The sequence below is a fragment of the Thalia democratica genome, chromosome 6 (genome assembly GCF_965202585.1).
Source record: "Thalia democratica chromosome 6, ktThaDemo2.hap1.1, whole genome shotgun sequence".
Classification (NCBI taxonomy): Eukaryota; Metazoa; Chordata; class Thaliacea; order Salpida; family Salpidae; genus Thalia; species Thalia democratica.
Window position 1 is genome coordinate 47,810,306 of NC_139170.1, and position 15,937 is coordinate 47,826,242.

General features: G+C 24.5%; 1 protein-coding gene across 1 annotated transcript; it reads left to right on the forward strand.

The window, feature by feature from the left end:
- Positions 1 to 494: 494 nt before the first annotated feature.
- LOC145838466 (eukaryotic translation initiation factor 3 subunit J-like) lies at positions 495 to 7,519 on the forward strand. The gene is made up of 7 exons (XM_082946064.1): positions 495 to 549; positions 2,080 to 2,187; positions 2,743 to 2,836; positions 3,440 to 3,537; positions 5,027 to 5,200; positions 5,942 to 6,015; positions 6,744 to 7,519. The coding sequence occupies exons 1-7, from the start codon at positions 534 to 536 to the stop codon at positions 6,864 to 6,866; spliced, it is 687 nt and encodes a 228-aa protein (XP_082802190.1). The 5' UTR covers positions 495 to 533; the 3' UTR covers positions 6,867 to 7,519.
- The last annotated feature ends 8,418 nt before the right edge of the window (positions 7,520 to 15,937 follow it).

Genomic DNA, 15,937 nt, shown 5'->3' on the forward strand with positions numbered 1-15,937 from the left:
GATGAAATTATATTAATAAATGTTGCATAAAAAAATAAATGTTTTATTAAGTAAAATTTTAAAACTTTTTGTTAAGCTCTACGTTTATTACTGCAATGTTGAGATGTCAAGTGACTTTAACTGGAGTCAATAGTATCAATTGAAACGTTTTTATATGTAATTATATTAAATTAAATTATAGATATTTTTCAATTAAAAAATGTATGTTTGAATGTATAATTTTTTATTACAAAGCAAACATATTTGTAGTGTTCAAGTTTTAAATTTAATAATTTGTAATTCAGCTTTTTGAAATAATCTTAAGGTTTATAAAAGTTTCAGTTGAAACTAGATAAACATTTTTTTAGTCAAAAATTTATACTTAACAGCTTAATTTAGTTTACTTAATTACAAATTAAGTTTTTTGATATAGTAATAGTAAAATTTGAATTTTAGTTTTTAAGTTTATTATGTATATAAAAGTTTTATTATATATAAATCTTTTTTTCAGATTTTTTATTACCACATTTTATATATTTTACACACAAATAACAATGGACGATAACTGGAGTAAGTTTAAATTAATTTTTTAACTATATTACAGTACAATTTATATTATTTTTTGATTTGATATGTAGATCATAACAATGCTTAAAAATTTTTGTTAGATAGATTATAACATATGATGCTTCTTAGCTTTCAGTAAATAGTTTTTGTAAATAATTTATAAAAGATAATGGTTTTTCATTTGTGTCTACTTAAAAAATGTTTTCAAAACTTTGATTTTGTAATGTTATTTCTATATTAACAATGCAACCTTACATTTTATTACAAGTTTTTAGTGATACAAGACTAAAATGTTATTTACATAAAAAGGTTGTTACTATAAAATTGGAAGATTTCAAATTTTCTTCAGATACTCACTATAAAGCTTTTTAGTTAATGTTTTTATTTGTTTTAAAATCAAGCTTTGTAACTCTACTTAAAAAGTTTTGACAACTTATGAACATTTCCAACATTTATTCAGTGATCAGTGCAAATAAAAAACTTATGTAATAAACAAAGTGGAAAATTATAGTGACCAACTTTTATTTAAACAAATTTCGTTTTACAATGTTGTGTTAAAATATTTACTTAGTTGTAAAGTAAACTTACCATTCATTCAAAAATGTTAAACTTACCAGTCATTCAAAAATGTTTATTATAGGATCTGTTTTTTATAACACTGAATAATACATTTTAGACTAATTTAACTGATGCTTAAAATATAAACTCAGTAGGTATTTTTTCATTTATTAGATTAATTATATAGAGATAGTCATAAAAATACTAGCTAATTTTAAACAAGTTAAAGTTAAACAGTTTTTATTACTAACTAGTTTGTTATTCACAATTCAATGTTTCTTTTCTGTTGTTATGTTGTGTAAACGGGTGATTTAAAAGCTGATCATAGCAACAGTTAGCATTTTAAATTCATTATTTACAATATAAAACTCTTTTAACTATTCACACTTCATTATTGGTTGAAGTTGATGACAACTACTTACAAATCTAAGTAGATATATACGCTGCTGTTTGTGTTTTTGAAATTTAAATTTTAGGGTGAACTTTATCAAAGTTACTGTTAAAATTAGTCATATTGTTACCTAACAACATGTGTTTAATTGTTATATTTTTGTACTTCTCGAAGGTCACAATGAGTTTGATTATATATTTTAGGTGTATTAATAATATATTTTATGTAAACAAATTTTAGTATGAATAATCTTTTTAATACACATAAAAGTTGGTTATCTTAGTAAATATTCAAATTTGTATTTATTAATATTAACACAAACAAGGTTGATATTCAAAATACTAAATATTCTAGATAAACAATATATTTTATAAATATTTTTTCAAGTCTATTTGCTGTGAATGCAAAATCAATATCTGTCTAATGCGTTTTATTTTATAAACAACGATCAATGTTATTATTAATTGTGTTTAATTATTTTAGTTTATTTAGATAAGACTGAAGTAGACCACGACAACAACTGACAAAATTAACTAATGGTTATAATATATATTACATTAAACTTATTTGTTTATTTCAATCAGGTGACACCGAGGTAGACCACGACAACAACTGGCAGGGAGAGGACGAAGAAGAAGAACTGGGTGATTGGGACGCTTCGAGTGAGGAAGAAGAAGTCAAAGAAGTGAAACGTAAATATTTTACAAAATTTTATATAATTTAATTATAATTTATTTATTATTTGTGTGAAACCGGATGCATCGAGTGAAAAAGAAATGGTTTTGTTTTTTATTTTTAAATAATCTTTGAATAGTCAGTTTTTCTATATTATTTGGAAATTGGGATGCGTCTTTAAAAAAGTTAAATAATTGAAATGTTTTTTTATTGATAATTGTTTCCAATTAAGAATTTTGTTATTTTCAACTTGATTGATATAATAGTTAATTTGTGAACAGCTTATAAAATTGATTAATCTATTGTATCTGACAATTTTAATTGTGGGAAATTGGGATTTGTCTTAAAAAAAGGTATGGCCTTATCAGGGGAGGGACTTTTTAAAACACACTTTAAACTGACAAGCACAGCAGCTCTTATGTATCTTAATAAGTAAATTTGCAAAATTCAAACAATACAGCTGCACCAGTGCTTAATAAAAAAAAGACCCCCATCAACTTTAATAACATTTAATCAAATAATAAAGAGCAATTATATATTTTTTGTTTCTTATTTATTAATTAATATTTTAGCCGCACCAGTGCACGTTAAGAAGAAGACTGCCCGCCAGCTCGCCAAGGAGAAGGAAGCACAGGAGAAGAAGGAGAGGGAAGAAAGAGCAAAGAGGTTTGAAAAAATACAATTGATAAGTAGTGAGAATTGAAGATATTAACATAAACTCAAACAGACTTTAAGCATTTTGTTGGGGACATGACTATGAATAAGTAGAAATTGTCTGAAAACTAATTTCTATAAGTGTTTTTGTATATTTGTGCATATTAATAAGGAGTTTTAAAAATAAATTTAACAAATAACGAGTTTTTTTTTTAATGTCTGTGTAAATGTTTTAAAATCGAAACAAAATTGATAAGTACAGATAATAGCTGTGTAGTTAATTTTGAATTCTTTTTGTTAGTAAATTCATTCAAGCGATACAGATAGGCAAAAATAAATACAACATTAGATGATTAATAAATTTTAAATTATTAACTAATTTATAAATTGAAACATACATAAGAAACTTTATTTTATAATTAGAAACAAAATAGACCATACGATCCACTTATAAATAAGTTTATTCTAGTACTTAAGATAAAAAAATAATTAGAAACAAATCATTGTACAGGCTGAACAAACCCTGTACAAATTTATATTAAGCCATAAAAAAGAATATATATATGATTGGTTAATATACAGATGTGATAAAAATACGTATATCACAATTATTAGGTTGGCTGAACAAACCCCTGAAGATAAGTTGGCAGAAAAATTGAGGCTTCAGAAGCTAGCTGAAGACAGCGATTTCGGAATTACCCAGGACTTGTTTGGTAATTTGTTTTATATATATAAGATAATCTATTTCTATAGATAAATAGTTTTGTATTCCTTATTAATAGTGATTTATGAATTTTTAATGTTATATTATATTAATTAGTGAACGCTTGATATAAGTAACTGTTATTTAAATTCTTAATTTGCTGGCAATTCCGTTTTGAAATTTATATAAAATAGTTTATAGTTATAAAAAGACTAGTAGTTTATGATGTAGTAGTTAGAGTTTATTTTATTTTTATTATAACGCCCTAAATGTTTTATATTTAATTTTATGAATAAGGTTACTGAAACATCAAAGAAGTTAGATACAAGTTTGTAGTTGCCACCGGGTCAAAAAAATATAAGTTTAAAAAGCAATTGATTGTAATTAAAGCAAGTGATCAAAAAGTTTTACAAAATAATTTATAATGATAAAAGTTTAATCATTAAACTTTTATTTAAATCAGAATTGTTATAAGTCTAAACATTTTCAACTTGTATTATTATTGCTCTTTTTATCTTGAAGTTCATTTATTATTTTAGATAAATACTTAAAATCTCGGTCAGTTAAATTACTATATGAAGCCACACTTTTGATGCAGTTAAGTTAAAACTTTCCTAGTTGTATGTTCTCGTTGCATACTCGGTTCAAATAAATTTGTTCTTTCTAACTGTGAATATCTTATAGTGAATAAAGTAGCAATTATTGATTGGCATACAGCCAAGCAAAAAATAATACGTAGCCAAGTAGCTGTACTAGCATATCACTTATATTTCTACAGTTATTAAACAAAGAAATAACTTTTTTTTCAAATTATTTTTATTAAAAAAAAAAGAATAATTTAAACTTAAAATATTCTTACTTTGATATTTTTACATTTTTTATACTTTTCTAACTCCTCAATAATAAATTCTTACTATAAATTTTTAAAACTTGTTTTTAATTTTATTATAGATAATTTTTCTATTAAATTTTAAAAGTTTCTTAAATTATTATGAAAGCCATAAGAAACTATTCGAGTATTTAACTTTTCTTTTCTTATTAAAGACTAAAACAATTTTTGATGTTAAAAACATAAGAAAAATTAAATATAAATAAATATTTAAATAAAGAAATTTAAGACAAAACACATTAACTTAATTTTAACAAGACCTTTTTTCAATAATAAGAATCAACAAAATCAAACAGATAATTTATTAAATTGTTTATAATTTTAAACATTTATTAACTGTAAGCCCTAAGTTAAAATTATGTTAAAATGTAAAGCAATAAAAACACTCCATGTAATTTTTATCATATCAGTTCTAACAATTTTTCTTTCTTTTTTCTTCATTTAAAACGTTTCACTTTTTATAAGTTGTTTATGTATTTAAACTTAATTATTACAACGGCAAGACCATACAATGGATTAAATACAATTCAAAATGTAAGTTAACTACTTAAATTTAACAAATTCTCCTTTTTTCTTGTTTCTTCAAAAGACTTTAAACCTGATACGACAGGATCGGGAGAGAAGAGTGATTCGGGAAAGAAAACACTGGAAAACTTCAAGCCGGCAACCAAGGACGAGTTCACAGAATACGTGAAAATGATGAGCGACAGCTTCAGCCAGTTCGAATCGAGCCCCCACTACTTCTACGCGTTCGATACATTCGTTCAGAAAGCCATGTTGAGCCGTTAGTTGTTTTGTATTTAAAAAATGAGGATTATTACGTGCTTACTTCTTTAATTTTTACTGTTATGTGTTTATTACTTCTACGCGCTTTATTAATTTGTTCAAAAAATCTGTTGTGCCGTTAGTCACGTATATAGTATATTGTGTAGCTCATAGGAAAATAAAAGATATCCTGCTTCGTTAGTTGATAAAATTATACAAGTAGTAAAGTTTTTAATGAAATAAGGTTATATGTTTTACAATGAGTCAGAAACTAAGTTCAAAATGTTGACACTGGTAATTTAGTCCAAAAAAGCAATCTTAAGAGATTCTTATTACTATTACTATTGAAATATTTGAATGAAAAGTAGATAACTACATTGATACCAGCACACAATTGTTAGAAAAATAATTAAGTTATAAAAAAAAGTTTTTTTTGATGCATTGCAACTAACGTACTATAACTTTATATTTAACAACATACTTATACAATATGATTTACAACAATATACAAGCTAAATTGAATTATGTCCCTTAAATTTTATATCAGTAATAGAAAAACTAATAGTAATAGAAAAACACAACAATTAGTTAAAAGTGAATGATAGATTTTTTAATTTTTTTTTATTAATCACGATTAAAGTATAATGTTTAGTGCATACCATTAATTGTTTATAAGAAAATTACCATTTGCAATTGTAAAATGTAAGTGGTTCGTTTTAAGTTTTGTAAAATTAAAGTTATTTGAATTATTTCTCAACAGTGAAACCAGACGATCTGAAGAAAGTCAGCAAGTCAATTACCATTTTGGCCAACGAAAAGCAAAAGGCTGAAAAGGTAAATTTAATTGTATCCAAAAATTAAATTTATATTTATAGAATTGAACAGCTAAAAATGTCTAATATTGTAAATAAGCAATTTATTTTAGTTTATTATTAAAGAATTTAAATTATCAGCTTTCTTTTGATAGCTGGTAATCTTAGTAATGAATTTTAATGGAAGTTTTGGTTTTTACAATTATATGTAAGTGGAATTTTACATTATAGGATAGCTCTAGGTAGTGTTTTAGTTATGTTTAAATATTTAAAATATGTTTTTTGAATTGTTTGCTCACAGTTACAAATAAGTTAATTTTCCCTTAGCAGATTTATTTAAATTACAATAGTTTTTAATAAGTTTTATTCATCTTGAAAAAAAATCCCTAAACCTTAAAAATTCAAAAATTATGTTATAATTAATGACTTTTAAATACTGATATGCAAAATGAAATGAATTTATAAAAATAATCTAGTTATTTTTTCCAAGCAGTCAAGTCTTTACAGATTCATGTAATATTAAATTAATTATTTAAATATCTTTAATTATATTTACTTAAAACCCAAACAAGAAGAAGGTCTAGTCTGGAATAAGACATTATATTTTGATAGAATTATTTTTTTAAATTTAAATTTCTAATAAGTTACTACACTAAACTGAAAGTTGAAATAAAAAGTCATTGATAATATTGATTAATTAATTTATTAAATATTTATATAATAAATACTGATAAACCAAATAATTTCCAGCAACAAGGAAAGAAGGGTAAGAAGGCAACCAAGGCCAAGTTGGGTGGAGTGTCGAAAGCAGCTAGCAAGGACGTGTACCAGACATACGACGACTACGACAACGAGTTCGATGACTTCATGTAATTGTGACGTCATCTTTCTGACGTCATAAGGGGCTCATTGTGTACGGGGTTGATTATAAGGTGGCATTGTACTTGCGTGTGTTGAAAACGCGATTGTTTCATTAACATGTTTAATGAGTTTTTTAAATGAAATTTTATTAGTAAGGTTTATGTTAAAATGACAATTGTTTTGTTTTTAATACTCAATAAAGTCTATGCCATCATAACAAAAAACAACTCAGCTAATTAATGGACTTTTTTTTCAGGCCTTGAAAAAGGGTAAAAGCTTTATGGAAAGCCCTTGGTAAATAATGTAATTCTTTGGCTGAAAATAATTAACCCCTTCTGATTAAATTTGCCCTTTACAGCTCTTTCTGCGTTTAACCTGACTTTAGAATGACGAGCAGTAAATAGTTTTTGATAAATTTATTTAAGTTAATTTCTGGTGTAGTCCGTTTAAGTAGTTAATATTTTTCTAATTATATGCAGATTCTACTCAAGTCCTGTATTTTAAGGATCCAAAACTTTTTAAGTGTTTAACTATTTTAACAAAGTGTTGGTTCGGTTTCTTTACATGATGATGACGTTTTAAGTTTTATACTTTTTGTATTTATTGTTTAGATAATAATTATAGACTTCTATTGTTTTTATGTATTAATAAACGTTTTAACTATTCGGATTCTTTATATGTTCATACAGTGTAAGATTAATTATTAGTTTTTAGGTTAACACATAAAACAAATAATAGGTAAAAAACAACAATCGTTTTAAGTTGTTATTACTGAGTTTTTTATATTTCCTTTAAAAGTTATTTATATTAGTATTTTTATACTTCCTAATAGTTTTTATTTTACTATAAAAATAATAACTATTTCTATGTTTCCTTTTAAATTGTAGAAAATCCTAATAGGCACCCAAAAGATACATAGTAGCAATTTTTATAGTAATTTTTAGTATTAGGAATTTTAAGTTAATGATCTAGTTCTTAAAGTTTTCTAAAAAGACTGTTTGTAACTATGTATTAAGAAAAAATCATCTGTAAATTCTTGGTTAATACATATTGTAGGGTATTTGAATAACCTAAATGCTGAACTATAATTTCTACTGCAGTTTTTTGTAATTAAAAGCCTTTTAATTGTTTTAATAAAACCAATAAGTAAGTTTAGGAATTCCGGGTAAGACAGGGTTGCCTGGAAAGACCTAAATGTTGAAAAATTAAAAAAAAACGTGAAATTTTGAACAAAAATCACCTACAAACCTAAAAATTCATACAACTCTTACATGTTAGATAGTATAATTTCGATTTGACATACAAAATCTATCTATAGATATAATTTTTTTGTCATCTAAATTTTTTTATCTGAAAACACATTTTAAGAAGCTTTAACATATCTTTTCGATGTTGTTATGCTATATAACACAGTCTTTTCCCTTAAGTTTAGACTAAAAATAGATCCTAAAACGTGTAATTAAAAAAAAAAAACTGGAAGAAATTTAGAAAAACCTGGAGAAATTTGCCAGAAATATTTAGCAACCCTGGTAAGATGATATTTTTAAACAGAAGTTTGCTAATTAAAATTTAGTGCAATCAAAGACAGGAAATATTTCTGAATTACATATGATTGTAGTATCGAAGTTATATATTCAAATATTATTTTTTTTTTCATTTTTAGTAAGTGATTTTTTTTAAATAGAACGCTAGTATAGTTATGCTTACTGTGCGCTCTGTTGTAAAATATCTTAAAATTCCCGTATTTTTGCTAAAAAATCGTTGTAAGTCAGAATGCGAATTTTTCTGTTGTGGTAAATTCTGAACAAAAACTATTTTAAATCAAATGTATTCAACCACAAACGTTCTGTAGAAAATGATTTGTGCAAACTAGATCTGATTATCTTTTAGAGCCTGCTTTGATAATAATTTTGCCCTATGCATTAAAGCTTTAGAAATTAAATTTATATTATTGCATGAAATACTTATATAATTACTCAAAACGACATGACAAAATAATCCTGTACGATGTCTTATAGTTTTTTCTATACTGAAGTTTATTTAACACTTCTGATTGTAAAATGTATTTAAGTGAAGTTTATAATGACTTGGCTTTGATAAGACTACAGTTTGTAGGTCCTAAAATCAACCTTGAACACAAATATAAAGCTATTTGAAGTTTTATAGAGATGATTTAATGTTGTTGTGGTTTTTAGTTTTTACCTTTGACTAGTTAGACGAAATGTTAAATGAACAAAAATTAACTTTAATCATTGCTTACAGATAAAAATTGAGATAAACTTTCAAATAAACAATTTAATAAAAGCTAATAGTATTAGTTTTGAGTTGTTTAATTTTTTTTTTACAAACTTCTATCTTAATAAATGAATCCTTCATATAACATTTACTTTTATATGAGTTTTTTTCTTAAATATACTAAATATTTTCACACAAATTTTTAGTTTTTTGTAACTCTTTAAAAATCTTACATAAGAAACTACTTTATTCACATAAAAAGACTAAGAAAATAAAAATAATTTTAAATAGAAAAGTAAAGTTTTATGCATCATATATTGAACACTTATTACAGCTGTAGTCAGATCAACTGAAGTCTTTTACTAAAAATATTCAAACTTGAAACTTACAAGTATTATGCTTTTTAAAAAATTTCTAGCTGTAAGTAAAAACCAACCTTTACCACATTCTTTAGAACTATCGTACTTTTATTTCAGACTAAAATAATTAAAATGGACCTTAGTAATAGTTTATGTTTAAGCAATGACTTCTACAAACTTTTATACTGTATAATGAAGAGTATAAAACTTACATACTTTAATCTTAAACAAATCTGGTTAAAGAATTGTACTAAATTAAGATATATGGAGAACTAAATGTCTGAAAAGTGTAACTCTATTTGAATTTATGGTGATTTGATTTCACTTAATTTGAAGCACAGAAATTAGTAGAACTACTTAACAGAATTGAAAAAGAAAGATAATTATTTAGTTTTAAGAACTTGTTTTAATGAGTTAGTATTAGTTTTTATATCACAAAAAAATTCCAAGAATAAAAGTTTTATGTGCTCAAAGTCCTTAGTGATTGTAGTACAGTAAAATTTATTCGAATTTTACTTACTATAAAAATGAACCAAAGTAGTTACATTCGTAACATTTTATTTAAGTACAAACGCTCAATTAACACTAAACGCTAAATTAGGTAAGTTTTATTTGATCTATTTTAATTTTTATTGGTTTTAAAGTTTTTTATCTTTTCTGGTTTTAATTAAAAGCTCTTCTATTAAAATTTAAGTCTGTAAAAGTATGTAAAACAAATAAATGGTATATATTATAAACGAAATGCAATACAAAAGACTAAAAAAATATTTTTGTTTGGTAAAAAAGCAAAATAAAACGTAATTAAGTGAAGTAGTATCTAGTGATTCAAATTTTATAAAGTAAAAATACCTTCCAAATGTAGAATTTAAACAGAAGAACTAAAACACGTTAGTCCCAGAACTTTAAAGCATTTTTATTTTTAGATTATTTAAAGTGTTTTAGCATACCTGAAAACAAGATTAATGACAGTGGTAACAAGACAACATAACATGAATATACGCTCATGATACGCTTGAAAGTATTAAACTTTTTATAGAGATCACTATTGTCAAAAAGTGTTTATGTTTCTGAGGTTTTTAAGTTTGAAAAATTCAAAAATTACTACTAACTTTTCATATACCATAAAAGTATATTTTCCAAAAAACTTACGTTTTATTTTATTTTTTATTTCATGTATATAAGTGATCGTTATACTTTTAAATGCTTTTGTAATTCTTTAGAAATATAAGCATTGATTTTAAAATGCCTGTAGAGTGATTCTTTACACATCTTTTTTTCAATACAAAAATATCTAGAAATACAAACATTAATTATTGAAACTATCTTTGTTAGCAAATGATTTTTGTTCAACACTGGCTATACTATAGTTTAATTAAAATTGAAATCGACTTTGAATGATTGATCAACTAATTTCGAAGCTAAACAATACGTTTTAATTATGACTTTATAATATTTGTTAAGTCATAAAATTTTTGACTTTCTAGAGATTTAAATTTTCAAACTGTTTGCAAAACAAAATGCATGAAACTTTAGTTTATTAGCTTTTTTAACTGGTGGCAACTTTGTTTTAGTGAAAATGATATATGATTTATCCAATATTAATTTATCATCAAACGTGTCACTACTTTAAGGTTTAAAAGAAAATTTTGATCATTTTTAGTTTTAAAGCACAGCTAATTTTTTTCAGTCTCTTTTTGCTTTTGTTAACACAAATTTTAAACGGACAGAAATGTAATAAAGCTAAGTTTTTGTTAAGTTTATATTACTTCACTTACATGGTTTATATAAATAGTAAATTAGATGTGTCATTGGTGATTTAATCTTGTCTAAAAATCGTACATCAATATTAACAAAAAAAAATTAAGTTGAACATAAAACTAATTATTCTCGCAAAGCTTGCACATATATGAAAGCTAGAGAAACAACTCTAGAAAGTTAGTTTAACTTCTTTCTAAATTTTTACTTTATCATTAAAAAAAAATACAGTTTTATTGTAGTATTAGTGTAAAGTTTTTATCATGACGATTTTAATTATTACTATCGTTTTTTTAATTAAATTGAAGTTACTTTGACGGTTTCTTACATATGTTTTCTTTGGCCTAAGCATTAACCTTGTTAATTATAAATACCTTTTTATTTTTTTAAAAATACAGTTCTTTTTGTAACTAATTGTTTAGGTTAAAAACAATTTTTATTGTCAATATTAGAATACTTAGTTTTTAGTTTTGTGTCATTAAAAAAAAAGTTTAAGAAATTGAATAGAAAATAATGTAAAGTTTGACTAGTAAAATTTTTGTAACTCTAATTTAATGTGCACAGCACATAAAAATTCAAATTAAAAACACAAGTGATTGCATCGACAAGTGAATTCCTTGTTTTCTGTTATAAAACTTTTATATTAGAAAGTCTAAAACTTATATAAAAATATTGAAACTTTAGTTCATATTTTTTACGACAACTTTAGGCACTTATTTAAGACTTTAGATTTTCTACAGAGCAATCATATTGTAACTTTAAAGCTTGTTAGGTTATTTGAAAATTTTTAAGTTGATTTGTCGAAATAAATTCTATTATCAGTTTCATTTGTACACTAACTAAAAGTATAACTAAGTTTATGAAAACGTATAACAAGTAGCATAAACCTTTCAGATAAGAGTTATTACTAATCTTTAAATATGTTTTTTTAGACTGTAAGTTTTTAAAATACTCATGGACCTTGAAACTAAACAAAATACATGCATCTATTTTTTGTTGGTATGGGTCCTGTAGACACTTTTGCACAAAGAAACTTTTGCAAAAAGGGTAATTTTTGCACAAGGAGTCACTTTTGCACGAAAGGTCATTTTTCATAGAGTAAAACGAAAAAAAATTACCGACCAAGGGTGAGGGTTGGGAGTAACAGTGGTTGTAAAAAAAATAATAGTACAATTTTTCAAACATTTCTAATATTTATTTTATTTTTAGTGCTCTAATAAAGTATTTATACACACTTTCCGACTTTATTTCTGTGACTTTCATTAATATACGGTTTTTTTATTTCCAACTATACTGGAAAAACACCTCAGATTTTACATCCAACCAACTTAATAATTTTTTAAAAGTTTAGTTTTAAACAAGATAACTGCTGATAATATTTTTTCTACTGAATTGGTATATCGAAGTTTTAGTTTTATGAAACAGCATTTTTATTTTATTTATCCACGAGTATTTTAAAAACATTTGTGAATTATTTTCATATGCGAATAGTTTTAAAAGTTTTTTTATTATAGGTTATTGAACGACAAAAAACACGCTCAAAATGGTCTTGGGACCTGGTGCACGAAGAACCTTTTGGATATAGAGTCGCAGACCACGGATACCTTTTATTAGAGAGTTTTTCACAAGCGTTCGTTTGATAATAAAAAAATCTGCAAAAAGCTATTGTTCGAGCACAATTTTGTTATAAAGTTTTGAAAGCTTAAGAGTTTTTATAAAGACTAGTGAATATCTCAGTACGTTTTATTTTGTTAACAAATAATAAATTTCAAGCAGTATACTTTCGGCTGAACTTACTACTTTTAGTCAAATATTATTTCAATTATGAAATTCATTCTTTGGTCCTGTTCTGAGATTTATAACTTTTCTTGATATTTACAAAACTAAACTTTATTATAATTAATGTGAATCACGCTTATTAGTGTTTTTTAATTTAAATAAAAGTCTATGGTACATTGTTATTAAATTTTCGTTAAATTTTTTTTCACAAAGTTCAGGTATACTTTTGCAGATTTATAATTAAAAATCAATAAACCTTTTAAGTTTTTTACTCCTATTAGATTTAATTTCGTTTATATAAATAACAGGAGATTATTTATAAAACATTTACTCATTTTTAAATATATCCTTTTCAGTTTTAAAATTTCGTGAAAAAAATTTTAACAGTTTTTTAGTAAATTTAAGTAGTAGACTTCTTAACTTTTTTCCCCTAACCACACCACAATTTTTTTTAATAACATTTAAAGTTATCTAGTAAAAAGCAATTTTTCGTTATACTAAACTGTAATTCTTATATAGTAACATTAATAAACTATATTGTTTATTGAACGATAAAAAAAGCTCTCAAAATATTTGATCCTTGGACTTTGTGCACGAATTTGGTTATCGGGTCGCTTACTACTTGCATACAGTCTAACTTTATTGTCCAGGACTACAACTATTTACTCTTTTTATAAAAGTTTTACCTATTTTCTTCAAAAACTTTATTAAAGATTAAAAGAGCATGTACTTATTTTTGTTAATAGCTAATATAATTCTCTTAAAATAAGGCAGTCCAAAGTTACTTAAAGTTCCAAATTAAGGCTGTCACTGTTTTGTAGGGGACACGTTCAAAATCCACCCGTTCAAAATCCACCCAGTCAAATTCGAGAACCGCTTACCGATCGAGGGTAAGGGTTAGTGGTAACAGTGAAAGTGAAAAAAAAAAGATAAATAAAGAAAAAAAATTGGTTGGATTTTGGACGCAGGTGGATTTTTATAGTATACCGTTTTATAGACAAACGCTTTGTTTAAATATTGTACAGTGATGTTTATAACTAATCATATAATTAAAAACTATACATTAACTATTTTTTAAAACAGTCGTTTGTGAACCGAAAAACCCTTTAACTAATATTTTTTTACAATTCATTAATGTTTATATAGAAAATGAAGCTCCTTGGCTGAATTTTGTGGCAATCCGATATGTTCTTTTCTCACTGCGGCACAAAAACAAGAACATTAAAAAATGACAAACTACCATAAGTAAATCATAGGCAATAAATATATATAACACCAGGTTTGCTTAGGTATATTTTTATAGAACAAAAAAAAATCTGCTTGAAATAACTTTTAAGTGAAGCAACTATAACAGTTATCTCCTTATTGTGTTTCCTAGTTATAAAACCGGCTTAGTTGAGGAATTTTAAAGACAGAATAATTGTTGTGCTAAAAATGCAAACTTATAGTTTTTTAATTTAGCCTAAGAAAAAATTCTACTAACATGTAAAAATAAAACTCCAGTATGACTATTTTTTAGAACTTTAATTTACATTGGGTTCAGTAGTACAAGATAAGAATTACATTCGTAGTATTTTACTTGAAATTTCAGACACTAAAAAAAGTTTTATATAGTTTTATAGATTATTAGTAGTCTCTATGAGTTAGTACAATTGCATGTACTAGATGTATTTTAAATTATGTTTATAAAAAACTATTGAAAAAAGTTAAAATTTCTTAAAAACTGGTTACATTGTTTTGTACCCTACCTTAACCTATTAAAAATAGGCAAATATGCAAAGTTCAATTTAATCAAATTATGGAAATTGAAAAGGTTATTGTACACTATAAAAAAATTAACACTAAAACTATTAATCAAAGGGCCTGAAGTATAGAAAAACTTTTCGGTCATCGAGCTAGGCACTATTTATTTACGTAGTTAAGTTTTTCCTTTACTTGTTTAATCTTTTTAATCATAAGTTATTTAAGTAACTATGATAAAATTTATAACTTTGTTACTTTTATTGTTTCTTAAGCCTAAAAAAATAGTAAATGTTTTTTCATTGTACATATTGAAGCATTTACAGTAAAGTTATCTATTTAACACTTTTGCATGTAGATGTTAGTTCGCAACGCATTGTTTATACTTTTTAAAACTGCATTTAACCAGTTTATAACAAGTAACTTTTTTTTAGTTTTGTAAAACGTTTTTTCTTAATTTTTAACACTTAAAATGATATAAATATAATTTTGTTAATTGGCAATTTTAAAATGAAAAAAAATCTCGTTCAAGGTTTTTATAAAACAATTAAAAACCTTTAAACAACTAGAAAAAGTATCATTTAAAAATAGTTTACTTTTTTTACTATCCTAGTTTACATTAAAAAAAGTTCATGTAATCCTACTTAAAATTTGTAGATTACTGTTCAAATTGTTTTAGTTCCTGTATTGTTCTAATTACCAATGAAATGCTTTAAATTGCTAATAAAATAGTTTAAAGCAAAAAATCATAGGCTTATAGCTACAAATAATACGGTTTCTAACGTTAGTTTAACAGTTAAAAAAAAGGTGCAAACAGTGTTTATAGATGTAGTTGTCCTAAAAAGCCAATAAACGTTCACAGTATGAACTTATAATAAACACCAATAATTAAAAACAAAACTTATAATTTAACCACTTTATAAACGAAGTACTAATAAAAAAAATCATAAACAATAAAATATAATTTTATTATTTGTTAGATAGAACTTGTTTTACTGCTCTTTATAAGCTGCAATAATAGTTTAAAAACAGTGATTAATTTTTATTTTTGTATACAACTTTGCATTTAATGATCAGGAGCAAAAAACGAACAAATTAGGTTGGCTTGTTGAAGTTTGTACTGTTTACAGAGTGTTCATAAAAACAGAAAAATAATCAGTTATAAAAATGTTTTATAAATACATCCAATTTTTTTTTCCAAAATTCTTAACTAAT